This window comes from Tachysurus vachellii, chromosome 26 (genome assembly GCF_030014155.1).
Source record: "Tachysurus vachellii isolate PV-2020 chromosome 26, HZAU_Pvac_v1, whole genome shotgun sequence".
Lineage (NCBI taxonomy): Eukaryota > Metazoa > Chordata > Actinopteri > Siluriformes > Bagridae > Tachysurus > Tachysurus vachellii.
The window spans coordinates 16,939,350-16,967,188 of record NC_083485.1 but is presented as its reverse complement, the minus strand read 5'-3'; the positions used below and the strand labels follow the sequence as shown (position 1 = coordinate 16,967,188).

Sequence of the window (27,839 nt, the reverse complement as noted above, 5' to 3'; positions counted from 1 at the left end):
TTTGCCTGTGCTCCAAGAATGCTAACATCTCTCCCATTTATTGATAACTTTAGAGAGATCCCCCAGTAGTTGAAAACCTTTTGTTATTTAACACCCTTTTGGCTTGGGAGGATGCCAGAAAGTATCTCCGTGTCCCCAAAAGTCTGACTATGCAATTCCCAATCACTTTGAACCCCAATTTCCCTGTCTCGTTAGCCGATGTCGGCCTTCAGACCTGGGCAGAAAAAGGTATTTCTAATCTAGGCTGCTTATTTTCAGGCAAGATACTTAAATCTTTTGAAACACTCAGAATGGATTACCAATGGATTACTCTCTGATATTGAAAATAGTCTTCTTCTGCCAGGGGCGTTAAAGGGTCAGATTTCTTATCTGTACTCAGTTATCAGAAACCTCCTCACCCTTAAATCCTTTGTGAAATGTCTGGGAAAGGGATATGGGCCAACCATTTACTGATGACGAATGGCTTTCTATATGTGAGGAGGTTTTCCATAAATCAACTTCAAGCTCTGTGCATGAGCAAAACTTTAAATTCATATACACGACATATCTTACCCCAGTACGCCTCCATAATATGTGTCATAAAGCGTGAAACCGGTTAGATCCATTTGCAAAATCCAAAAACAGGCAAGGTTCAAAACACCAGGCAAACAGCAACAACAAAGGAAATCCAAAAGCAGTAGTCGATAATCCAGGCGTAGGTCAGGGCAGGTAGCAAACAATCACAAATACGAAAAACAGGCAGGGTCAGAAACGAGGCAATAAACAGAACAGAGAAATACGCTCAGTATGCAGACAGGCTAACAGTACTTCGCGTCGTAAGAGAGTTTAAATAGACCAGGTGATTACAAACAGGAAACAGGTGTACTGAGTTGGTGGTGCAATGGATAGTGGGAATTAAAGTCCTGATGATAAGGTGCAGCAAATCCTCTGCAGGCCAGCAGAGGGAGCCCTCATGGCTCTTATAACAATATGTACCCAAATGTATCTAAGCTGTGTTTTAATGGGCGCCTTTGAGGGATTTACTTGAACAAGCGAGACCTCAACCCTGACCTGTCTTGATTTACCCTTTGCCTTTCCACAGTCACTCTCATGTTATAAATGCATTGTTGTTGTATTGTTACTATAATATGTTTGAATGTATACTGTGTCTGCTGACTGATTGGCTCTGTTTTTTGTTTTGTTTAAGTTCTAATATGAAATCAATAAAATTATAATTAAAAAAAGACACAAAAAAAGACACAAAAAAAGACCTATTTCAATTTCCAGAAAAAATACTAAATAAATTCCACTAGAGCTCTTAGCTGACGGTTGGAAATTAGTTGTTTGTACAAAAAAAAATGTAAACTTTGCACAAATTTTCATTAAAATATATATATTGTTCTATAATTGATAATTTTATCAGATTTGAATAAATTGTATGCACAACTAATCTTAGGTAAATGTAGTTTATTATATAATCAGTTCACAACATCAACAGTAAACACAATATAAAACTTTGTTACAAAATTTTGTTGGCATTACCTTCAGAAACATTTTACACAATTTAAAAAATAACACAAAACACAACATAAACTCTTTCTGTTTTTCTTTGTACAGGTCTCTTTGTCTCAGTGACAAATTCATGACACCAAAGGTTTTTGTAGTTTATTGCGGTTTTTGAACTGTTCAACCTTTGTATTTTCCCACACGCATACAGTATGTGCTCTCTCACACACACACACACACACTCACTATACTTTCACACAGCCTCAGTTAGACATGCAGATGTTTGTCTGTCGAATTTGACTTTTACAGTTTGTGGATAAATTTAACCTTTATTTATTTTTAACTCTGCGTGTAATGGTTGGATGGTCTCATTCTGTTTTTCAATAAAAGATGGAGAAATTAAGATTGTTAAACAATCATCAGCTCAGTTTGTGGCATCTCTACAATGCTCTGATCCTGAGTAAGTCCTTTACCTTTTTTACTGTATATAATACTTTACTTTTTCAGTGTATTCTTTTTTATCTTAGCTTTCAGCCCAGTGCATGAACGCACTGTTAAAACATGTTAGCATTGTGAATAATTACAGGAAGTGGTATAAACTATGGTCGCTTGGCTTTTCTGACTTAAATTCTGAAATTAAAAATATTGTACTGGCTTATTTGTTATTTCTAAAAAATGTACTTTTATTTAGTTGTTTCTTCTGTTGTTGGATTTAACCTCAACACTGAACAGCCCAAAATATTTAAAGCTCTATCCAACACTTCAGCATTCGGTTACCGTGTTTGTCACTTTGGATCTGGAAGGTGAGCTTAACTGACATTTTAATACAGATTACTGCATACTACATATTTATATATATATATATAATACAAATAAGTCAATATATAGTCATTAGTGCATATATGTGAGCTTCAGAGCAGATATTCAGGAACAAACATGATTACAACATATTACTGTGGGGATTTCTGGTTTCTTCATCTCTTTTTCTTTGCAGTGTGTTAGTAACAGATCCTCTCTATAACAATGGCACCGGTAGTTTATACAGGTGTGTGTATAAGGATGGTCAATGTGTTCAGCTCCCCACTGAAGGTAAAAAACTGCACTATCCAAGTCAGTATTACACATATTAGACATCATTATTATACACAACATACTAACACACTTCTCTGGCTATTTTTAATTTCACAACAATTATGTTACTGGCTACAATGAATCTCTCTCTCTCTCACACACACACACACACACACACACACACACACACACACATTCAATTTCAGCTTTGAGAACCCTGTGCTTAGTTTCTCAACTGTCACGGCTTTTCTAGTCATCTCACTACCTTTTACTTCTTCTTTTACACATGATTGTGTACATGTGAACTTTGTGCTTAAATATGGTATTTTTTGTTTCTATGGTTAGGGTTAGGGTTAACCCTAAGCAACTCATTCTAACTGTCTCTTTTACACTCAAGACAGAAACATTTTTTTAAACCATGAACAACTGAAAACACACTTTATACACACCACATTCCCACACGTGAAACTGAAACTAGTTTACTATTCAATCTCCCCCCTCTCTATCTTTGTAGTTCAGTCTAATGGAGCATTCGGTCTTTCACTTGCTTGCACTGAGGATCGTGCCATGGTGAGTTTCCTAATGTTTTCTGTAAACACCGGATGTAAGTGTGTGTGGTTGATTGGATCTCTGAGCAAAAAATGTTTAACTTAAGGCAGCTCTTACATATGCAGACGATATGCGCCGTCGAGGGCGGGCATCACCCCCCATCTCCGCCTGCGGCTTGTCCACAACATGAGATTCCAATGCGTTAGTTGTTTATTAAACAATACAAAAACTAAGCTAATAACTATGACAAAGAGACTAGGACAAAACATGTGAATAAGAGGAGATCCATCATCCCTCCCTCTAGTGGTCTTGCTGGGGACTGACAAATCTCCTGACACCAGTTTTACACTGTAAGATGCTTGCCATGAACATGCTATTACACTGGAAAATCAAATTAAATTATTTGTTCATTAGTTGATGGTATTCAAACATGTGATATGATACACATTATTAGCCAATTTTGTGCCACTGTTGTTGATATATTTGGTAAGAACTTAGGAGCTTAACAGTGGAGAGAATCATGGCAACATCCAGACACTGGATTACACTCTGCTATCAACAACAAACTCAGTGTTGGTAAAAAGGCAATGATTAGGGGCAACATCAAATAAAACCTTTATTTTATGTACCTTTTTAATGTTTTACTGCTATTTAACTCTAGCACTATCTTTACATCATCCTTATTGGTATGTACACTATGGCATTCACATGCTACAGTAGCCTTTCTTTCCTGTCATATGTGTTAAGAAATCCGACTGAAAGAACGCCTTAGAGAACCCAGTGAGCATCTGGAATTAATTTAGTTTTATGTGGTTTTTGTAGGATCGGCTATGTAACATAAAATAGAAGCTACCCAAACCTCCAAGCCACATCACCAATCACCCTTTACACTACACTCACTTCACCATCAGAAAAGTAATGCATCTAAAGATATTCTAAGCCACTTACAGTTACAAGGTTAAGTGTCCAACAGTGGAAACTGTTATAGGTGAATTCAAACAGTTGGAAGTTTACAATAAACATCAACAGAATGAAACTGGATAATCCGAATACAAAAAAGTGAGTGGTTGGTGGTCTTGAGAGTAAATGGAGAGTAAACAGACAAATGGTCTTCTTTCTGTTTCTCCTTCTTCTAAACAGTAGAGACACTTAAAATAAACACCCACACATTGTGAATTGTAATAATCTACATGTAGGACTCTCTCTCTCTCTCTGTAGGTGTGTAGTCCTCATGTGCAGCAGGAATGTGAAGGGTTTCATTATTTGCATGGTGTGTGTCTGGAGCTTAGTGTCTCTCTCAAATATTCTCACACACACAAACCGGTTTTTCAAGGTACCTGCTCTATTAAATGTTATTACTTATTAAATGACATAATTATGATGTTGATTTAATCTAGTAAACATATGTGTTTGTATTTTAGAATGTAATGGGATTCCTCCACTCGATGCAGTGATTCTGTTTGATGACTCTCAAAGTATTACAAAAGAAGATTTCAGAAAAATGATCAATTTTATCAAAGATGTAATCAGATCATTCACCAACCCACGGGCACAGGTGTGTGTGTGTGTGTGTGTGTGTGTGTGTGTGTGTGTGTGTGTGTGTGTGTGTGAGACTGAGCGAATGATTATTGGTGTGTGTAGCACAGTTTCCTTGGGTTTCATTCTGTGTGTGTGTGTGTGTCTGTGTGTTAGGTAGCTGTGGCGAAATTCTCCTCTCAAGTCTCTGCAGTGTTTCAGTTTGAAAATTTTGCTGCGGATAGAAATGCAGATAATTTGATGTCAGGAATCACACACAGTAAAGGAAACACATACACACCTTCAGCCATACGCTTTGTACTGTAAGTACACATATACACACATCCTTCCATACACTTTGTACTCTGTATGTATGTGTGTGTGTAGATAGGGTTAGGGTTATACTGTATATCTCTCTCCTCCCTCTATTGTTTTGTATTTTTAGAGAGGAAATGTTCCAGGAGAAAGTTGGAATGCGAAATAACTCTCAGAAGCTGCTGATTGTTGTCACAGATGGAAAATCTAATGATCAAAATGTCAACTTCAGCTCTGTGATTGCTCTGGCCAATAAGAGAGGAGTGACCCGATTCGCCATTGGGGTAAAACACTAACTATTTTATCACCTGCTCCTTTCTCTGTTCACCTATTTATCTAACTCTCTCTCTCTCTCAGGTGGGTAAGGAATACTCTCGAGAAGAATTGGAACTGATTGCTACGGAACCTCGTTTTGTGTTTGAGTCTCCGAGTTTCAGTTTTCTTTCCTCAATTGTCTCACAACTCACTGAGAGGATCTTCAGCATTGAAGGTAACAAAACACACACACAGACACAAACAGACACACACAATTTCATTAAAAATACAACCTGTGTGTACATGTGTAGGTACAAATGTGGGGAATTCAAGTTCTATTCAACTTGAACTCGCTCAGGGAGGATTTAGTGTTGCACTTTCTAAGGTCAGGAACCCACACCCACACACACACTGTACACAAACACTATAAACACACACACTGTACACAAACACTATAAACACACACCAAAGATTTACTACATGTTAAATAGTTTACCAGTAATATAAAAGGTTGACAGGTTGACTTGCTCATGTCCTAGTGGTGGCAGCTTGGAGGACCTGGGATTCAAGCTCACAACCTTCCAAATTGGTTTACACCTTAACCACTAGGCTACCTTGTCCCTAGGCTATAATGTTAACAATGAAAATTCATTCATTTGAAAAAAATGTGCAGAATAAAAAAGTCTGTTGTAATATTACACTATTTAATGACATACTGCACTTGTGTGGACGAGCTGGTGGCTTAGTTGAAATCTCTGATTAACTGAGAAAACAGTGTGGAAATCCCTGTATAGCTCAATTATAATATACAGTGGAGAGTCTGGGAACTTTTAATGCATTAAACACACATTGGTTCAAAGCTCTGAGATTAATATGATACTCGTTTAAATACATATATTAGACATTTAAATTAATATGGTCCATTCTTCAGATTGAACAGATTTTGTCCTATACAAATATGTCAAATATGTAGACATATAAGAACATATGTCGTGTGTGTGTGTGTGTGTGTGTGTGTAGGATGAAAGTGTGTTTGGAGCAGTGGGAACATTCTCCTGGTCAGGTGGCTTAGAGGAGAAAATTTCAAAACTAAACACTTCATTCATCAATGCATCAAGTGTGGACGATATGGACAATTCCTACTTGGGTAATAAACCATCCAATTATCTATTCATATATTTATCCATCTCTTTATTTATCAGTGAATCTGTTTAAACATCTGTTGAGTCAGACATCCATACCGTTATCTAGGGTTATTCATTTGTCCCTTTATTTATTAATAATAATTTCATATTTTATGTATTTATTCATTACTCTAAAAGCAAAATGAAATACTAATTTGATGAATATTAATGAGTATTGAATATGAATAAATTTTGTTATGGTTTAATCATGATTGGGTGCAGGTTACTCAGTTGCCATAGCAACAGTTTTGGGGGATCGCGTTTACTTTGCCGGTGCTCCAAGACACAAACACACAGGAGCCGTGTTTGGATTCACGCAGGACGCACATACACAACACTGGAGAGTCTCACACACAGCTCATGGGATTCAGGTACGTGTGTGTGTGTGTGTGTGTGTGTGTGTGTGTGTGTGCGCGTGCGCAGCTGTTCATATGCGGTTGCAACGGTTTCCTTTTGGGCTTCAGTTGAATGTTATTTACTGCATCTCTCTCTTGTTTCTGTAGCTGGGGTCTTATTTCGGGGCAGAGCTGTGTGTGGTGTATGGTGGTGATAATGTGCTGTTAGCAGTTGGAGCTCCAATGTTTTTCACTGCTGGAGTTGGAGGAGAAGTCCATATCTGCTCTGTGAAGGCAGAAGTAATTAATAAACACACACCTGCACTTAGGTTTGCTTTGATTATTAAGATTTTTTTCTGAACTACGTAAGTTAGAATTTCAGTTCCACGTTGACAGTGAAGACATAACACGACTGAAGTTGCTCTGAATAATTGAGCTTTCTAAATGGAAGTAAACATAAATAAAAAAAATCCACAGCCCTGTGACTGAGTGTCATCCAGTCAAATGCAATTTATGTGATGTTTTACAGGCACTAAACTGTTCGGGGGTGTTGAGAGGGTCGTCAGGGAATGTGGACGGCAGATTTGGCTCCGCCCTCACAGTTCTACAGGACCTGAATGAAGACAGAGTGATGGAACTGGCAGTGGGAGCGCCATATGAAGAGCAAGGAAAAGGGGCCATTTACATCTTCACTAGTTACAGAGGGGGCTTCAGAACCAAACACAGACAGGTACACACACACACAAACACATAACCCCAAATACACTTAGAAAAATAGACATGTGAGAGGGTTACTCACTACGTGACCTGTGTGTAGAGGGTGAGCGGTGCAGCTCTCGGGTATTCTCTGTTGTATTTTGGATTGTCTCTTCATTCTGTGGGAGATTTGAGCTCAGATGGACTTCCTGATTTGGTGGTTGGATCCAGAGGAGCTGCTACGGTGCTTAGGTAATTCTGAGTGTGTGTGTGTTCGTGTGTGTGTTCATGTGAGTGTGTACAGTATACTGCAGTAAAAAGGTTCTGATTGACGTTTTCAGAACACAGCCAGTTATTTGTGTAACTGTGTCAGTCACACTGGATCCACCAATCATTGACCAGAACGTCTTTCACTGCTCCGCCCCACACGGACTCAACACCCCTATCGCCAAGGCAACCATGTGTCTTAAACTAAGAGAGGTTTCCACAGGATCCATACAAGGTAAGCAGATAACAAATATGAAGTGACGTCAGATTACAGAGTATTTATAGACTAATGAATAAAATTCTTAACACATAACTGTACACCAATTGTGTGTGTGTATGTGTGTGTGTGTTTTCAGGTCCTTTCGTTGCCACTGTTTCTGTTGTTCTGAAGTTAGATTCTGGTTCCACTTCTCCTCGCCTTTTCTTCTACCCAATGTCAAGCATTTCACACTGGAATACAACTCTTAGTAACACAACAGTGTGTCACACATTCCCCATCACCATCCAGGTGAGAGACCAGGTGTTAATGAGGTGTTAATTATTGTAGTAGACAAGTTCATGTATGTTTAATTGGATGCTGATGTCTGAAGAATGGCAAAAATAAACTTGGGTAAATTTATTGCTAGAGATATAAACACAGAAGTGTGTGTTGTGGTTGTATAGAGGTGTATATCAGACTACCAGGATGTTCCTCTCATGGGGACAATCACAGTTAGAGGAGAAACAGTGGGACTGGACACTGGCCTGAGACCTGTCCTGCACCCTGACTGTCCAAACGCACATGACATCACACATATGGTGAGTACCACCCCAGCCTGGTTGTGTGTAAGTTAGTGTTAATTTCATCACCTATTTCTAATTTAGTCTTAGTCTTAGTCTTGTGCCAAATGTCCTTGTTAGTTTTAGTCATATTTAGTCATTCACATATCTTTTTTTGTTAGTCAAGTTTTAGTCGACTAAAAGTCTCGTCATTTTAGTCTAGGGTTAGTCATTTTTAAAATAACACATTATTACTGAGATTATTACTGATAAACATTTAGGTAAAAAAGGTGTTTCACATGTTTCACTCGAACTTGACCGCACATCACATTTTTTACTTTATTGATACTGCTTTTAATCGTAATGCAAAGACCGGTCATCGGGACATAAGCTGTCATGTACAATAAAAGAGCCTGCGCAGCGACAGGAAATATAATTTAACACAAAAAGCCTAGACCAGGGGTGGACTTGTGCTCAGGATTTCATTCATTCGTTCATCTTCTACCGCTTATCCGAACTTCCTCGGGTCACGGGGAGCCTGTGCCTATCTCAGGCGTCATCGCGCATCAAGGCAGGATACACCCTGGACGGAGTGCCAACCCATCACAGGGCACACACACACTCCGCTCAGGATTTTATTTATTTATTTTTTTGAGCGGCTTGTGGACGAATTGTTTCTACACACACACTAAACAGCGCAAAGCCGCAAACTCTTTCTGAGTATTTTAAAGGCGTAACAGCTGATGAAAAAGCAGAGACAATTGTAGACGAAAATGAAGAGAGATTTTATCTTAGTTTTCATTTTATACGAAACGTTTTCGTCTCGTCTTTTTTTGTCAACAATAAAGCATGTTAATTTAGTCTTAGTCAGCGTTTTTGGACAGTGGTGCAGTCTTGTCATCGTCTCGTCTTAGTCATAAAAAAAGGTTGTTGACGAACATATTTCGTCTCGTCTCGTCTGACGAAATTAACACTAGTGTAAGTTTGTGTGTTGTTCTGTACTGCATTGAATTGGACACTGTGTATATGCTAGATCCCTGTGTGTGTGTGTGTGTGTGTGTGTGTGTGGTGTGTGTGTGTGTGTGTGTGTGTGTAGGTGTTACTGGAGAAGGTGTGTGGTGAAGATCATGTGTGCATGTCGGACCTCGGTGTGTCTCTCCAAGTCAGCAGGTTTGTTTCTCTCTCTCTCTCTCGCATGCTGGGAGCTGGTGGATGAGAGTAGTGTATGGAATGTGAGAGATGTGTGAGGTGAAACAGGGCCAGAGCTGAATATCTGTACAAATTTTTTAATTTGTGTAACAAGGTAAGTTTGTGCTGCATAAGGGTTTGGCCAGGATTATCTCTCCATCATAGGGAAGAGTGTGTGTGAGGGTGTGTAGGGTGCAGAGTGTGTGTGAGGGTGAAGAGTGTGTGTGAGGGTGTGTTGGAATCAATGCCGTTGGCTTATAGGCAGCAGCATGTGGTGTAAATATCCATGATAATGGGAAGAGGGGCGTGATCTCAATGGTCCCTCTGTAAAAAATGGTCAAGATGGGGGGAGGGAGATGGGCTTTCCTCAGACTTTGTAAGAAGTAGAGATGCTGCTGGGCTTTCTTGGTGATGGAGCTGGTGTTGAGTGACCAGGTGAAGCTCTCTGCTAGATGAACACCAAGTAATTTGGTGCTCTTGACGATCTCTACAGATGATCTGTCGATGTTCAGCAGAGAGTGGTCACTCTGTGCTCTCCTGAAGTCAACAACCATCTCTTTAGTTTTATCAACATTCAGAGACACGTTGTTGGCTCTACACCAGGTAGTTAGCTGTTGCGCTGAATGCTGAATCATCTTTTTTGCTGATGAGACCCACCACGGTCGTGCCATCGGCGAAATTGATAAGCTCTGAGGGGCTCCAGTGTTCAGTGTGGTGGTCCTGGAGATGCTGTTCCTGATCCAGACTGACTGATGTCTCCCAGTCAGGAAGTCCAGGATCCAGTTGCAGAGGGAGGTGTTCAGTCCCAGCAGGCACAGCTTCTCAATCAGGTGCTGAGGGATGATTGTGTTGAATGTTGAACTAAAGTCTATGAACAGAATTCGTACATAAGTGTCTTTATTGTCCAGGTGGGTGAGGGCTAAATGAAGGGACGTGGCAATGGCATCGTCTGTGGAGTGGTTTGGACGATACACGAACTGTAGGGGGTCCAGTGAGGGTGGTAACTGGGTCTTGATGTGCCTCATGACGAGCTTCTCGAAGCACTTCATAAGGATGGGTGTGAGTGTGACAGGATGATAGTCATTAAGTGGTTGTCTTGAGACACGCAGGAACAACAGCACTGCTCAGGGAAATGTTTAAGATGTCAGTGAACTAACCCTAGTTGTTCTGAAGGGTTAGGTTTATTCCCTGAGCACTTTGCCAGGAATGTTGTCTGGACCAGCAGCCTTCCGTGGGTTAACTCTACATGAAACAAGGTGAACACATCTAGTTGAATGACGGCCTCCTGAACTCTGCCGTTGAGCCTCGTCTCTGTGAAAACAAAGACACAGCAGTCTCTAAACTCTCTCCTTGAGGTCCACTCGAGTTGGGTTTAGTCCAGTTTATTGTCCAGAGAGCAAACATTTGAGAGTAGTGGTACATGTGATAAGCCGAGGTTGCAAAGCTTTTCCAACACATTATCATGCAGGTTGTTGCATGATTTCTGGGCGTATACTTGAACACTGCTGTCTGGTGTCTATGTACTGCGGTTTTTGGCTGACGAAATTAAAAATGAAAACCCTTCACAGCAGGAGACTTGTGATGTTTCTGAAGCTGAACAAATGTTGTTTTTGTGGCATGAAGACATTTTTAAATATCTTTAACTCGTATATATATATTTTATTTATTTGTTAATTTATTTAATTTTGTTGTCTTTAATATACAGATTGTAATTTATTTCTTTGGAAACTTCTCCCACTGTCTGTCTCACTTTCTGTCTGTTTCTCAGCGACATGGTGGTTAATGTAGAAGGTTTCAGAGTAAACGTGTCTGTGATGGTGGTTAATCAAGGAGAAGATGCCTCAGGCACAGAGCTGTGCTTCCTTCATCCCTCTCTCCTATCCTTCACTCGTATCCATCCGGTCTGATTCACTTTAACACACTTACTTACACTTACAAAATCTATTATTTACCATCCATTGTGTGATATTTTTAATAATGAAGGTATTTGTGTGTACATACAGGTGGAGTCCATTGGCTACATGGAGTGTTCATCCAATGAAACAAGTGTGATGGAGCTCACACACACAACATGCAGACTCGGATTCACCATCTTCAGACAGAGAGCCAAGGTTACACACACACACACTCACTCTCTCTCTCTCTCTCTCTCTCTCTCTCTCACACACACACTGTCTCTCTCTCTCTCTCTCTCTCTCACACACACACACACTGTCTCTCTCTCTCTCTCTTTCCGTCTCTGTCTGTCTCTCTCACACACACTCACACACTGTCGCTCTCTCTCTCTCACACACACACACACTGTCTCTCTCTCTCACACACACTAACACACACACACACTGTCTCTCTCTCCCTCTCTCTCAAACACACACCAACTCTCTTTCTCTGTCTCTCTCTCTCTCACACACTCTCTCTCTCTCTCACACACTCTCTCTCTCTCTCTCTCTCTCTCTCTCTCTCTCCCTCTCTCACACATAGACACACACTCTCTCTCCCTCTCTCTCAAACACACACACATATTCTCTCTCCCTCTCTCTCTCTCTCTCTCTCAAACACACACACACATATTCTCTCTCTCTCTCTCTCTCTCTCTCTCTCTCTCTCTCAAACACACACACATATTCTCTCTCTCTCTCTCTCTCTCTCTCACACACACACACAGTCACACCTACTGTGTGTGTTTTTTTCTTGTGTAGGTGAAATTCATCATGTCGTTCCAGTTGTCTGATACAGCAGCTCTTAGGGACAGAGTTGACGTGAACGTGACCGTTAAAAGGTTAGTTTAACTGATAGTGTGTCAATCATCAGACTCAATCTTTGCCACATCATGTGATCTACTTTAACCTGTGTGTCAATCCACAAGAGCTCCATAAAACCCAGGACACAGACTGATATGTGTATTGACATCTGTCTCTAGTTTCACACATAAATACACTCAGGTGATAATCATCATGTTACCTGCTTGTTCAACTCTCCTTTGGCTCTGATGGAAGTCTGGTGTATAGTTTCCTTGAAAAAAATTCAATAAAATGTTCTGGAATGTGGATTAGGCAGAAATTTGCTTTAAGATATAAGCCATGCATGTGCAGTAGTGGTGAACTACAGACAGAGGTCAGTGAGCTGGATTCATCCTACAAGCCCTGAGAGATGTGCTGTACGCTACAGTACAAATCTGTGTGTGCTTTTTTGCTTTATTGAAAATATACTAAATATTCTTTGTTATTTAAACTTTGTTTGTCATTCAGTAAAAATGAGAATCCAGGAACTCTTCATGACAACAGTGCGAGTGTGTCAATGCCTGTTAAACATCTGGTCCACTTCCTGCTGAGAGAGTAAGACACCAATGACATTAAAGTTTCACATGACAGTGACACATGTTTTGATTTATTCCATTTATTTGTGTTTTCAGTGGTGGCTCAACACAGTATGTCCTTTACAACAATTCTGCTTTACTCCAGCACACATATGAGGTGACATCAATTTTACCTGCAAGTATACACATGAAAATACCAACAGAAATATAATAATGCTGTCTGTCTGTCTGTTTACCTGCCTCTCTCTCTCTCTCTCTCTCTCTCTCTCTCGCTCTCTCGCTTGCTCTTTCAGTTGACCAATGCAGGAGATCTCTCTACGTCAGTCAGTGTGACATTTGTGTTGCCATTGGAGACAACCTCTGGATTATTAATTGATGTTTCTCCTCCTGAAATTGTAAGTTAATTTACTTTATGGGGGAGCAGACTCGGAAATTGTTTTAACATTTGTGGGAATAAAATAATAAATAAACTTAAAGCAGTTACGAAATAAGTGTTATGGGGAAGAGAATGATGAGCATGTGCTGTGTAAGACTACGCAATCCGGTTACAGAGCCTTGGTCACATGGTTCTTTAAAAAATTTTCTTCAAACAGAAGTCAAGACAAGAAGTGTTCACCTTTGAAATGCAAGAGTGTATTAAAGTTTCTCTAATTTTGAGGAGGAGAGACGGGTGATAATTGGAGATGGAAGACCTGATGGACCTGGAACACTAAGGAAAGGCTCCATGAATGTGCTGATGATGGACCGCAGTCAGTAATGAGCTAAAGTGACCATGAGATCAGAAACATTGTTAGCAAGGACACAATATAACAAATAAGAAGTTAGGTAGAGTAAAAGACCTGAAGAGACATTTATTAAGAGTGCTCAAGGGAACAAAACCACACAGGGGGGCAACATGAGTAGGAGAATGACAAGGTCTGCTAATTGGAGCTTAAAGGGTAAATTCAGAAACTATGATGGTTAAAGAAAAAACTTGCACCAGGAAATGAGAAAAGAACATTAACATGTATATAAGGAACAGTGAACTTGCCTCAGTCAAGCTTCATTTGAGGTATGAGATTTGTGTGGGTGGTGGTGGTGGTGGTGGGGGGGGGGGGTTATGGGTCGTGTGAGCAATGTTTGTGGAAACAGAAGCTGTTTTTTTGACTGTAGCAAGAACGGTTGCTCAAGTTTCTCTAACACTTCCTCTTATGCTGTGTGTGGGCGGTGTGTGTGTGTGGGTGTGGTGTGTGTATGTGTGTATGTGTGTCAGAATATCACTGGAGCAAAGTGTGAAAAGTCGAAGTTGATTAAAAAAGACAACACATCATACTACAGTCAGGTGAGAAGTCAGTGAATGTGATATGTGCATTTACAGCATATGTGGGATTTGAACACAGAACCTTCCGAGTCATAGTCCAACATTCTAACCACCAAGCCATAATTCCCATGATTTATTAGTGTCCTTGGGTTAGGCCTTCTCTGATGTTTGTTTTTATCACTTGGTTTCCTCCAATCAGAATTGCAGAGGCTCCAGCTGTCGTCTGATTCACTGCAATGTTAGCCTATTAACCACAGAGCAGCCAATCACATTTAGCTTTACAGGAAAACTTAAAACACAGACAAAGGTATGCTGTACACACTCAGTACACACTTATAACCACCCTGCACACACACTCACACATTGTACACACATTTACATAATGACATGGTTCTGTGTATTAAGTGTACTATTTGTGTTCAGGTGGACAGTATTCAGGTGGAGAGTTGGGGTTTGGTCTCATTTGATCAAAATCGATACACACAGTACCTTAATGAGGAAGATTTGCATTGCTCAGTGAGAACACACACTAACACACTAAATCTATATGCAACACACAAAACACTTTAGGAATACATAACACACAACATAAACAATACACTACAATGTTATTTATACAACATAAATATACTATTTACATCAATACACACAACATCCATACACTTTTTATTTATACACAATTACAAATATGCAGTTAATCGTATAGTAGTAGAGATAGTAGTCTCACACAAATATATATATATATATATATAGACACAAACATATAGACCTTTTAAATCGTGAACTAAATAAATCTGTCTGTATTCCTCTGTCTGTCTGTCTCTGTGCTACAGATTGTGACAGTGGTAGAATCTCCTCTTCAGCTTCAGACCACACTGATTGCCGCTCTGTCTGTGTTCTTTGGTGTTTTAGTGATGATTTTCCTGTTCATGGTGCTCTATAAGGTGAGTGTTCAGTACATTGTAGTCAGTTGTGTTCAGTACAATGTAGTGTTTGTGATGTTCATTCTTATAAACTGTTTAAAGTTCAGCTGTTGATTGATTGATGTATTGATTGATGTATTGTAGGTTGGGTTCTTTAAATCTAAATCTTTTGAAAATGATGCTCAGGAGGCTTCTGGAGTGACGGCAACCTCAGGAGAGGAGAATAACTTCAACACACCAGCAGAAAGCAAGGATGGACCAGCAGCAGCCAGCAATACAGACTCAGAAAATCCAAACAACTGTAATGCTGCTTATGTTCTTGAGGAAACATCAGTACTGTAGAGTGACGTGTGTGTACAGTGTTAGATTACATTCTGCAGAGCTGATCTCACCAGTACCAGCATTAACACAGATCCAAAACAGCTGAAACTATGATGGGTCGCATCAAGTGAAATGTTAACAAAATCCAAAATGCAGGAGACATTTAAATTATATATATATAAGGCTGCAGGCTCTCTGTGACCGTATACGGGATTAGCTTACAGTGTTTGTGTGTGTGTGTATGTATGTGTGAGTGTATATATATATATATATATACAGTATATAGGAACTGATATCAAACAGTAGAATGAAAAGAAACTCTGATCATGACAAGAATATTTGCGTATATATGAATATATCATGTATATATGAATAGCGCTAGATCAGAAGTAAATTCAAATTGCAATTACAAAATAAAGATAAAAAGCAGCCTAATAAACATTCTAATGTTCACAGTGAGTTATCTGGTCCATAGGTTTCACATCGGATGTTCTTCCTTACACAACCCTCTCATTTTATCTGGGCTTGGTACCAGCACTGAGAGTTAACCCGTCTTTATTAAATAACAAAATACAGTAAAATGAATGGAGTTTAAATGTACAAATACAAATTTTAAATAAATTGTTAGCTGCTGAACTATGGTTCATTGTGTAATCTTCCAATTTATAATATTCAATTTAATTTTATTTGTAAAACACTTTTAACAATGGACCTTGTCTCAAAGCAGCTTTACAGAACATAAGGAGCATAATACAAAAAGATATATATTGAGCATGTCTGAGGTGACTGTTGTGAGGAAAAACTCCCTTAGATGGAAGAGGAAGAAACCTTGAGTAGTTGGCATATCTAAGAATGTCTGAATACTTCATGGAGCAGAACACAACTGGAGCTGGAACATCTCTAGATGCCAAATACATATATAATATTGCAATACAAAATTAATTATAAATCAAGACACAGATCAGACAAACTAGTTTAATAACTTAATACGTGGAATGATGTGCAAATAATCCAAACATGTAATGACACCTACAGGGACCTTTTAGTGTACATTAATACTTTAAGTGTAAGCAGCCATGTACATAACCAGTGAACTGCAGATCAGGAAGAACCTGCATCACTGCAGTCATCCAGAAGTGTTCAAACACCATAAACATTTATCAGTGTTTATACTTACTTATTATTTATTAGACTTTAACATCAAGACTCTTCTCTGTTCTGGAATGAACATCTCAACATTTCATCAATGTTAGAGATGAGCCGAGTTACTGACTGTCTTCAAACACCAGGTGAAGACCCCGGTGCCACCCCTGGACCTGCCTCTTAATGAAATATTTAAACTTTAAAAAAAAATGTGTGTGAGTGCAGGGGTGTGTCTGTGCATTTATGTGTGTGTGTGGTATCTCAACAGAAGACTGGTGGTCTTCTATCTAGTCTGTTACCTAGTGAAGTGTCAGTGTATTGGGATTGATTGAGATTCAGCACTGTTGTATGCTGCTCTGAATAAAGCTGTCTGCCAAAAGTAAAGAATACAATTATATTTAAATTTCTGTTTTATTCAATTATTTTCATTTGCATCTCTGTGGGTTTACCTGATTATCATCACATGAAATCATGAGTTATGACAATATCATGAGTCCACACACCGAAGTGTCATAAACTTTGGGAATGTCATGAAAATATCTTCTGTGTTTGTGTGTGTGTGTTGGGGGCATTGTGTGTTTTGTGCTGCTGTGTTAAGAACTGATTTACACTAATAGTTTGTGACACACACATTCCCTTATAATCCACACACAGTAATGAAGACTTAGTTTATCACATGGCTTTGGCGTCAGTCTCCTCACTCACAAGGAGGAGAGAGAGAGAGAGAGACAGAGAGAGAGAGAGAAGTAAGGGAAGAAACATTCCTAAAAATAAATCAAACAAATGACAAATACAACCGAGTGAGCTTGTGTGTGTGTGTGTGTGTGTGTGTGTTTTGCTTCATGGCTCGTATTGCATAACAGTGGGTTTATGTTATTTTACATCTATTAAGAGAAACGACCAAAGAGGTAAGTGATGAGGTCAGAGGTTAGAGTGTGTGTTTGTGTGTTTAGTATTCTAATTAATTAATTCAATAATTAGTTGTGTTTAAGTTCTAAGAATCTTTTATGAATGAACCTGAATAAATCAGTTTTATTTATTTAGAGTGAAAAAGAATTTGTTCCTGAAGATTTCTAAGAGATTCTCACTGACTGAATTTGTTTAGAACTTTCTATTTATAAAATTTATTTTTTAATGAAGATTCCTCTGATTTTACAGTCGGGTGAGTGGATGTTGTGTCTTATGAGTGTTACAGAATAACAGAATAAAAAATAATGAAGGATAATTTCAGGTCACATCTCTGCACTTTTTCATTGTAAACAATGAAGCTTTTGTTATTGGATAGTGAAGTTAATAATCTAATAGTTAATGTTAGCAGAGAGTTAGCATTAGCTGGACTGAAGGAAAATGAGATTTAAGGTTGTGATCAGGTCAACACTCAAAATAGAGCCTAGTGATCTTAAAACCTCCTGGAGACCAATTAGGCTAGGTTGAGCATTAGCTGGACATTTAGTGCACACACAGACACACACACACACACACACACACACACACACAGAGAGAGAGCACTGGATTAATAACCAGTTGTGTTTGTTAAAAGCTGTAACTGTGAGTTTCTCTCTCTGAACCTTTTAGTCCATCTCTTTATCTCTCTATCTGCCTGTCAGTCTGTCTCTCAGTTCGCTGATGGATATCGGGGGGTTGGAGACGGTGGTGGCGAACTCAGCATATGTCTCGGCTCGTGGAAGTTTGGATGCTGCGGCTGCTGCAGCGATACGAGATAAAAAATATCGAGCTAAAATAAATCTTCCACACATCAGAGAGTGTGAGCACATGAAGGCCACAGTCGACACTGCCTTTGAGAGCATGTGTATTCTCCAGCCAATTGGAAAACGTCTCTTTCAGCAGTTCCTCTCCAGTGACCTCATCCACAGAGCCGCTGGAGAGTTCTGGAAGGATGTGGAAGACTACAACACGATGCCGGACAAAGACCGTGTCCATAAAGCACAGAAGATCATCAACCAGTACTTTGAAATAAGCTCTAAAGACTTTTGCAGCTTCCTTGAGGAGAAAGCAGTGATCCGCGTGAAAGAAGATCACCAAAATGCCAGGACCGATCTTTTTAAGGAGAGTGAGCAGCAGCTGCTGAAACACCTGGAGGCCAGCGCACTGAGTGGGTTTAAAGCCAGCCCATACTTCCTGCGTTATGTCCAGTTTAAATGGTTGGAGGGACAGACAGTGACAGAGGACTGGTTCATGGAGTTCCGTGTCCTCGGTAAAGGTGGCTTCGGTGAGGTTCATGCCTGCCAGATGAAGGCCACTGGAAAACTGTACGCCAACAAGAAGCTAAACAAGAAACGGCTGAAGAAGCGCAAAGGCTACAATGTAAGCGAGAAATGCATAAATGCTAATTAATTTTATCATTATTTAGTCAATTAACTTTTTTTCCTCACACTTCAGTGCTAAATGAATCTTTTTACATACTTTGTGTTGTGTGTTAGAGTGCAATGGTGGAAAAGAGAATCCTGGAAAAAGTGCACAGTCGATTTATCGTCTCTCTTGCGTATGCTTTCCAAACCAAAAGTGACCTCTGTCTCATAATGACTATCATGAATGGAGGAGATCTCAGGTAAACACACACACACACGCACACACACTATTGCACAATAAATAAATTAATAATAAAATAAATTTGTGGTTCTATCTTTCTGTGTAGATATCACATGTATAATGTAGATGAGAAGAATCCGGGCTTTAGTGAAGTTAGAGCGTGTTTCTACTGTGCTCAGATCATCTGTGGACTAGAACATTTACACCAACACAGAATCATCTACAGAGACCTGAAACCTGAGAATGTTCTCCTTGATGATGAAGGTAAATGACCACCACATACACACACATACAGAACATCTGTTCTGTAAGATTAATCCCCTCTCTCTCTCTAAGGTCATGTTCGGCTGTCTGATCTTGGTTTGGCTGTTGAACTTCCTCCAGGAAGAGACAAAACTAAAGGACATGCAGGAACACCAGGTTTCTCTCTCTCTCTCTCTCTCTCTCTCTCTCTCTCTCTCTCTCTCTCACACACACACACACACACACACACACACACTAACACTCTCACACACACAAACACACATACACACTAACACTCTCTCACACACACACACACACACACACACACACACTAACACTCTCTCTCACACACACACACACACACAAACACACTAACACTCACACACATACTGTACACACACACACATTCTCAAACACACACATGCTATAACCTCTACCTAATCTAGGTTTAAGTTATATATTTGAAAAAGGGGATCCAAGTGAATACCTTCATACAATAAATACTTTGGTAGAAATAAGACAAATAATTATAAGCAGCTTCAGCTCATAATCCCCAAGAGAAAACTGCATATACTATCATACAGGTAAAGGTATATCAACAAATGCACCAATAAATATATACATGGAACATATGAATAAACTCCCTTCTCAGAAGCAGTACATGAATGTCAAATGTAATCATCATTAATACTAAAAAGTTTTTAAACATTTTCCATTTTTCAGCAATTCAAACTTGAAACAAACAACAAAAAATAAAACCATCACATTCAATCACGTAAGAATGACCAGTTACACCCCAATCGATAAGAAAAAATGAAACAGACAACTAATTAAGTAAACAAACAAACACAGAGGGAGGGGGGAGGAAGAAGAGATTTAAAAAAGCACTAAACAGAAGGCAGAGATTTAATAGACTTAAAATATATAATAAAAGATTGCCATTTCTTAAAGAAGCTTCTCAATCTAATCGTTTCTAGTTTGAGAAAAAATATGGTATCAACAAGCCATTGAGATGCAGTAAGAGGCTTATCAGATTTCCAGTGGATTAGAATATGACGCCTAGGTAAAAAAGACGTAAAGGCTAAACTATCTAATTGTTTAGAACTAAACTGAGACCAGGCCTTTGGAACCCCAGAAATTGCAATAGCAGGGCAAACATCAATACTAACCCTGAGCACCTCGGACATCACTGTAAAATAATGAACCCAGTAGGTTTGCAATTTTTTTTTTTTTTTAAATTTTCTTTTTATTTGGAAAGGCAGATTCACATCACATACATTAGTTACAACTTTAGTTATTCAAGTATATAGATGGAGATGGGTGTAGATATATATATTTTAGATGAGATTGTCCATATTGACTTTCTGGATTTTCTTTTACGGACCACTACTTTTTTCAGTTAAGAACCATAGCAAAGCAGAACAGAACCGGGATGTGCACCATTTCAAGTGAATAAAACATCACATAAAAAGAGGGCAGGTCTACACAGAGCACAAATACAGTCAAATGAAATCAGATCTAGTTGGTTTTACATACTCAGTCCATTTAGTCCAAATCTTATAGAAGTTTTCTTTTTCGACTTTGAGGGAAGAGGATATCTTTTCCATAACATAAATCTCATAGACAATTTCAATCCATTCATCAATGGTGGGTGGATCTATTTTTAACCATTTCCTCGTAACAGATTTCTTACTGGCTGCCAATAGTATCATAAGCAGTTTTTTATCGTTAATGTTCCATGTTTCCAACCCTAGATTACCCAAATACACAATTAAATGGAATGTTTACATTAAATACATTGTTTATGTGTTCAAGGATCTCTTCCCAGTAAGGTCTTATTGTCTGGCAGTCCCAAAAAATATGGAAGTGATTGTCTCCGTTAGATCCACAAAGTCTCCAACAGGCGTCTCCTGCCTTGGTATCATTTCTGAATGGGTGTAATAAAAAATCTCGCAATATTCTTCCAGCAAAACTCCCGCCATGTGTTTGACCCGGTTGATAACCATTGTAACTGGCATATTTTCCCCCAGCTCTCCTGTGTGATCTTCACATTTACTTCCCTTTCCCATTTCTTCTTTATGTATTCTGTATTTTCTTATTTAGATAATTGTATAGCATTATATAGTTTGGAGATAATTTTGTTGCCTGATCTGGGTTTAGTTAGTGATAAAAATACTTCCATGAACCCTGACTCACTAGTTCCTAACACCCCTTTAATATTTTTGTTAAAGTATTGTCTCACTTGCAGGTACCTAAAAAAATCATCTTTTCCCAGTCCATAATCTTTCTGTAGGATTTCAAAACTCTGGAATACCCCTTTGTGAATAAATGAATGATAAGTAGTCAAACCTTTTGAGGTCCATATCTTAAACCTGCCATCGATTTTGTTTGGGGCAAAGTCTGAATCATAGGCACACCATCTCATAATTTTATATGTTTCTCCTAATCTGCAAATTTTGACTATTGCCTGCCAGGACTTCAGACTGCCTGTTATAGAATCATCTGGGATGGCCCGTTCTTCTAGTAATTTGTTATCACTTAGTAGAGCTGTTATTGGGATTCCGTTTAACATCGTACTTTCTATTTCTTTCCATGTTGCAGTGTATGTTGGTGAGCATAGGCAGACTAAGGGTCTCAGTTGGGCTGCATGATAATATTCTTGTAGGCAAGGAAGGCCCATTCCACCCTTCTCTTTTCTTAATTGCAGTGTCTTAAATTTAATTCTGGCTCTTTTCCCTTGCCACAAATACCTTGCTATTAATCTGTCCCATTCTAAGAATTGCTGATGGTATTTTGGTTGGCAGACATTGAAAAAGGTATAACATCCACGGAAGAATATTCATCCTGACTGATTCTATGCAGGAGCATAAAACTCAAAAAGGGAATAATATTCCATCTATGAATATCAGATTTTATCTTTAAATTTAGTGGGCTGTAATTAATGTCGTACAGTCTTGAGAAGTCCCTAGGTAAAAAAACACCCAGATATTTAATAGATTCAGCATCCCAATTCCAATTGTACATGGTCTTAATCGAAGCTCGTGGGTCATAGTTAAACTTTAATATTTGAGTTTTGTTGATATTAATTTTATAACCTGAAATGAAACCAAATTCTTCTAGTAATTTCATCAATTTTGGGAGTGTCTGAGTAGGTTGTGTTATACTTATCAATAAATCGTCAGCAAATAGGGCCAGTTTTTGCTCCCCAGTTTTCATTGTTACCCCCTTTATATCCGACCTCTGCCTAATCAGTTGACTCATGGGTTCTATGAACAGGGCAAAGAGGAGCGGCGACGAACAAACACCCTTGTCTCGTTCCTCTCTCCTGAATAAATGAATTGGTTAGATCTCCATTGATTTTGATTCTAGCCATTGGTTTATTGTATAAAGCTGCAAATGTATCAATTATATTCATATGGAAGCCAAATTTTGAAAGTACTTTATATAAAAATGACCACCTCACAGAGTCGAACGCTTTCTCTGCGTCTAAACTTAATATCAGTGTCTCCAGTTTTTGTTGTGTGATTTGTCTCATAACGTGCAGTGTTTTCCTGATGTTATCTTGGGTCTGTCTTTGTCTTTGACAAAGCCAGTCTGGTCTTTGTGTATTAATACTGGTAATATCATTTCTATTCTTTTAGATAATATGGAGGTGAATAGTTTATAATCATTATTTAAAAGACTTACAGGACGGTAATTCCCACACTCCAATTTGTCTTTCCCCTCTTTGGGTATGACCGAGATCATTGCCTCCATCCATGAGGGGGGGATATTTTTATTTTCCAAAACCCAATTAAATTTTTTTAATAATGTTGGAATTTGATTGATCTTGCATTGCTTTGTACCATTCTGTGGGAAAACCGTCGGTCCCTGGAGACTTACCCCCTTTCATTCTCCTGATTGCTGATTGAATTTCTTCTTTTGTTACTTGAGATATTAATTGTCCTTTTTGTTCATCAGTGATCTGTGGGAGATTAATATGGGCCAGAAAGGCATCGATCTGATTGTCATTGCTTTCCTGTGGCTGGGAATATAGTGTTTTATAGTATTTTAGGAAGAATTGCTGGATTTTATCCAGACTGGTTTCTATTTCCTTTGTTGCAGAGTTTCTTATTTTGTGTATAGTTCTATCTGCTTGTTGTTTTCTTAACTTATATGATAAAAGTTTGAGTAATTTTCCACCTACATCATAGTATTGTTGCTTTGTGAAAAGGAGCTTTTTTTGAATTTCCTGCGTGTTTATTTCATCTATTTCTTTTTTTAATTTTTTAATCTTATGTTTGTTGTCATCTTTGAGAGACTTTGCATGTTCTTTCTGTAGTCTCTTTAATTCTTCTTCTAATTTTTGGAGTTTTATTCCCTTCATTTTCTTCTCATATGAGGATATGGCTATTATTTTGCCCCTAATCACCGCTTTTAATGCATCCCAGAGAATAGGTGGAGTCACTTCTTCATTATCATTATTATCGAAGTACAACTGGATTTCGTTTTTCAATTTACCCTTAGTAGTTGGGTTATTCAGAATGTTTGAGTTCAGTCTCCAAAGAGTGGATTTCTTATTATTATTCAGATGGACTGACATATAAATGGGACTATGGTCTGAAATAGTGCTAGCTTTTATTTCACAATTATCTACCCTACAAAGATCTCTTTTAAGCATAAAAAAATAATCTATGCGTGAGTAGACATTATGAGCGGATGAGTAGTGCACTTCACACAACCAAGTATTTAATCTTCTACAAATGCTTTTGGCACTAGATTTCCCGTTTGATGAGTCAATTTTCGGATTTAATCGGATATTAAAATCTCCGCCACATATTAGAATCCCTTGACTTTTTGTTGTCATTAGATCAATTATATATTTATAAAAGGACCAATCACTGCCCGGAGGGACATACACGTTAAGGAGACTCATCACAGTTCCTTCTATTTTAGCCGTAACCATCACAAATCTGCCTTCGCTATCCTTATGCTCTGATATGTGTTCATAATTTACAGCACCGTATATCAGAGTCGCCACTCCTCTCCTCTTTCCCGATCCGTGGGAAGAAAAGTAAACATGTTTAAATCCTGATTTATTCAATTTGGCATGCTCAGAGTCGTTAAGATGTGATTCCTGCAAAAAAGCTATCTGAATTCTATCTTTCTTTAATTTTGATAAGATCTTCCCCCTCTTAACCGGATTGAATACTCCATTTATATTAAATGACGCTATCTTTAAAGACCTGTTTTGCATCTATGTGATTCCCCTCTTCATCCCACTCAGAAACCTGGTGTGCTTCCCCTCCCTGCAAGAACCGGCAGGGAATGAACGACAAACATAATAATAAACATGAAACTGAACATAATTTGTCCATGTGACTTCCTATGTAGGGGTCTGTTAACCTGACCCTTTTGAGCTGCCCAAGGTGGCTCGAAGGGAAAAAATCCCCTCTTCAATCCAGAGGGATAGGCCCTTACCTGCAACAGTCGCATAGTGAAGTAGTAAAAAAAAAAAAAAAAAAAAAAAAAAAAAAAAGTGGGGGGGGTGGGGGGGGGTTCTCTTCCAAAGGTGAAAAGTTAATCCTGAACGAACCAGTCAATCCTGTCATTGAATTCCACCCTTAATTACCGTACAGTTCAAAAGATTTCACAATTAACTCCGTCTTCCTCGAGCTTTGGGTTAACTCCTTTAGGTCCCGGAGGAGGCCGGTGATGGTCTTCTGAAGGTTCGGAGCTTCTCCCTGTAGCTTGCTTCCCGCCTGGCTTTGAATGTGTCCTTCCTCGCTCGTCTGTCGACTCTTGTCCATGATAGCCGCTGCACCTGCTCCAAGAGCATCTCCGGAGGTCTGGTTATTGTCACGGTGTAACCTCTTCTCCACAGGTTCTCTGATGCCTCCTCTATAGTGTCGTAGGTTTTGGTTCCGTCATCGTGTCTCACGAGCAGGCTGGCTGGGAAGAGCGTCTGGAATGGAACTTTTTTCTTTCAGCACTTCGGATCTCAGAATATTCTCTTCGTTTTTTGAGTATCAGAGGTGGATAGTCGTGATCCAGATTTATGTGGTTATCTTGCCAGGTAAACCCCTTCTTCTGCCATGCCTTGCGGAGTATTGTCTCTTTTGTTTTGAAACTCAAAAACGTATGATGGAGCGTGGTGGCGCATCCACCGGCGGCTTCGGTCGAGGCTCTTTCTCGAGGCCCCCATGTAGTAAATTTTCCACAAACGAAACCATCGTTGTTGAATCCTTCTCGGCGTCCTCCGGCACCCCGTAAATCCTTATATTATCGCGTCTGGAGAGGCTTTCCAGATCCAGCAGCTTGTCCTCCATTTTAGTGTGCAGCTTTAGCATAGCCGTGATAACTTCCTCTGTGTTTTGGATCCTCTCTTCTGCTTTCTCAATTCGCCCTTCTGCCTCTTCCAGTCTGGCATTCACCTTCACAATTTCTTCTTTTATTGTCTCTAATTGTTCTTTATTTTCTTGGTGAAACTCTTTTAGTTCTCGCAGAATCAACTCCAAGTCAGACATTTCTCCTTTTGCTAGCTTAAACCTGTTAGCTGTTAATGTTACTGTGCCCCGTCTTTCTCACTCCCTGTCTTCAGACGGTTTTTAATTGTTCTGAGTGGTATTATGGCTCATGCCCCCTTGTCTTTGTTTTTTATGAAATTATTTATTTGATTTGTATGGGGGAATTTATCTAATTTCTCTGCTTCTACCAGGAGCTCACTCGCTATGCGGCCATCCTGGCGATGTTCCGACCGGAAGTCCCAGGTTTGCAATTTAGAACAAGTAAAAAACATACGACCCAAATTGCACTGAGATGCATGACATCTGTCACATCTGTCATCTATAGTAAAATATATTGCAGATAATCTGGCCTTAGAGAAATGAATTCTATGTAGTATTTTAAATTGTATAAGGCTCAGAGGAGCACATATCGTACTAGAACATATTCTATCTAATGCAGCAGCCCACAATTCCTCTTCAAAACTCTCTCGGAGCTCACCATCCCAAGCTCTTTTAGTTTTATCAATAGCACACCCATCTAAACATAGTAGTTGGGAAAAATTAGGATTATCGAGGGTGTAAGCGCTTGTTATGGGCCACCTCATAATGAGCACATGCTAACCACACCTCACACTCAAACACTCCACAGGCCTCGCCTCACCACCAATCAGTCTCCATTTACCCCCTTTTATGACCCCCCCCAAATTAATACCTGTCTACTCATATACACACACACACACTCACATACTCACAGACCCAACACTCACACACTCACAAACACAAACACTCCTCCCTCACACACACACACACACACAATCCCACACACTCACACACCCACACATACACACACTCTTACACCCACACAATTGGACACACACACACACACATTCACACACTTTAGGATTTGAATAGCTAGATACAGTTCTTTATTTGTGACACTGAAACAGGAACTACAATTGGGGAACAGGACAAATGGGAAAACTAGAGCTGTAGAACTTGATAACAGAAAGGAACCAAAAAAATTGAAAGTGAAAAATTTAAATACATGAAAATCCTGAGAAAAAACCTCACAACACAGGTGAGTCTGATCATCAGGTGCTGGTGCCATGTACGTTGAGTGAGTGTGTGTTATGTGTGTGTGTTTTCAGGGTTTATGGCTCCTGAGCTGCTGCAGGACAAAGAATATGACTACACTGTGGATTACTTCACTCTTGGGGTGATGCTCTATGAAATGGTGGCAGCTAAAGGACCATTTAGAGTCAGAGGAGAACAGGTGAAGTGAATATCAAAAATTTACACACCCTGATAAAATTGCAGGGTTTTCTAGCTTTGGGACGTTATTCTGCTGGAACCTAAAATATCAGCACAGAGGCTTAAAGAGGCTTGCAGGACATGTGCTACAATAGATTGGTACTTGGTGCTATCCATGATTCCTGCTATCCTATCTGACCAGAAGCAGCCATGTAACATCATGCTACCACAAAGGTATTGACATAATGTGTCTAAAAATAATTCCACAAAGAAATTCTGATCTTTCATGTCTTTATTGAACACACTCATTCAACATTCAAAATGGCAGTGGGAAAAATAAGTGAACCCTTAATAACTGGTTGACCTCCTTGGCAGCAATAACCTCAACCAGGCGCTTCCTGTAGCTGTGGATCAGACCTCCACATCGTTGAGGAGGGATTTTAGCCCATTCTTTCTGGCAGAACTGCTTTAGCTCTGTCATATTCTTTACATGTTTCATGTGTACGGCCCTCTTCATGTCAATCCATAGCATCTCTATTGGGTTGAGGTCTGGGCTTTGATTGGCCGCTCCAAAAGGCGGATTTATATATATTTTGAATATAACAGAGACCAGTACTGACTGGATAGACTCACAGCTCCTTTAATGATGACAGGTAGATAATGGGACAGTGAGACAGGTAGATAGTTTACT

General features: G+C 39.2%; 2 protein-coding genes across 5 annotated transcripts in view; both read left to right on the top strand.

Moving 5' to 3' along the window:
- Positions 1–1,714: 1,714 nt before the first annotated feature.
- Positions 1,715–16,112, top strand: LOC132841326 (integrin alpha-X-like). Of its 3 annotated transcripts, none has more exons than XM_060863640.1 (30): positions 1,715–1,945; positions 2,177–2,288; positions 2,480–2,574; positions 3,071–3,126; positions 4,324–4,438; positions 4,527–4,660; positions 4,798–4,943; positions 5,066–5,219; positions 5,293–5,425; positions 5,502–5,575; positions 6,211–6,337; positions 6,597–6,745; positions 6,878–7,009; positions 7,239–7,439; positions 7,527–7,657; positions 7,747–7,907; positions 8,029–8,180; positions 8,336–8,470; positions 9,528–9,601; positions 11,388–11,520; positions 11,623–11,730; positions 12,316–12,395; positions 12,865–12,951; positions 13,029–13,089; positions 13,226–13,327; positions 14,185–14,253; positions 14,432–14,539; positions 14,656–14,748; positions 15,066–15,176; positions 15,300–16,112. In XM_060863640.1, the coding sequence occupies exons 1-30, from the start codon at positions 1,876–1,878 to the stop codon at positions 15,495–15,497; spliced, it is 3,501 nt and encodes a 1,166-aa protein (XP_060719623.1). In that variant the 5' UTR covers positions 1,715–1,875; the 3' UTR covers positions 15,498–16,112. The 3 variants fall into 3 exon arrangements, with proteins under 3 accessions (XP_060719623.1, XP_060719625.1, XP_060719622.1); XM_060863642.1 differs by having other exon boundaries at positions 13,029–13,107; positions 15,342–16,112; XM_060863639.1 differs by having other exon boundaries at positions 13,029–13,107.
- A 1,253-nt stretch (positions 16,113–17,365) lies between these two features.
- Positions 17,366–27,839, top strand: part of arhgef15a (Rho guanine nucleotide exchange factor (GEF) 15) — a 22,209-nt gene continuing 11,735 nt past the window's right edge. The window contains exons 1-6 of one of the 2 annotated variants that reach the window (XR_009647895.1): positions 17,366–17,527; positions 18,227–18,944; positions 19,061–19,188; positions 19,276–19,433; positions 19,506–19,589; positions 27,046–27,170. The gene's annotated coding sequence lies outside the window, so the exon portion shown is untranslated. Of the gene's footprint in view, positions 17,528–18,205; positions 18,945–19,060; positions 19,189–19,275; positions 19,434–19,505; positions 19,590–27,045; positions 27,171–27,839 lie in introns of those variants that run through there. The other variant, XR_009647894.1, reaches the window with a different exon arrangement.

Excerpts from the sequence above, each read along its gene's own strand:
- LOC132841326 (XM_060863639.1), top strand. The coding sequence starts at position 1,876 with ATGGAGAAATTAAGATTGTTAAACAATCATCAGCTCAGTTTGTGGCAT. Across the intron at positions 7,010-7,238 it reads TCTGCTCTGTGAAGGCAGAA|GCACTAAACTGTTCGGGGGT; the intron begins GTAATTAATAAA and ends GATGTTTTACAG. Across the intron at positions 12,396-12,864 it reads GTGAACGTGACCGTTAAAAG|TAAAAATGAGAATCCAGGAA; the intron begins GTTAGTTTAACT and ends TTTGTCATTCAG.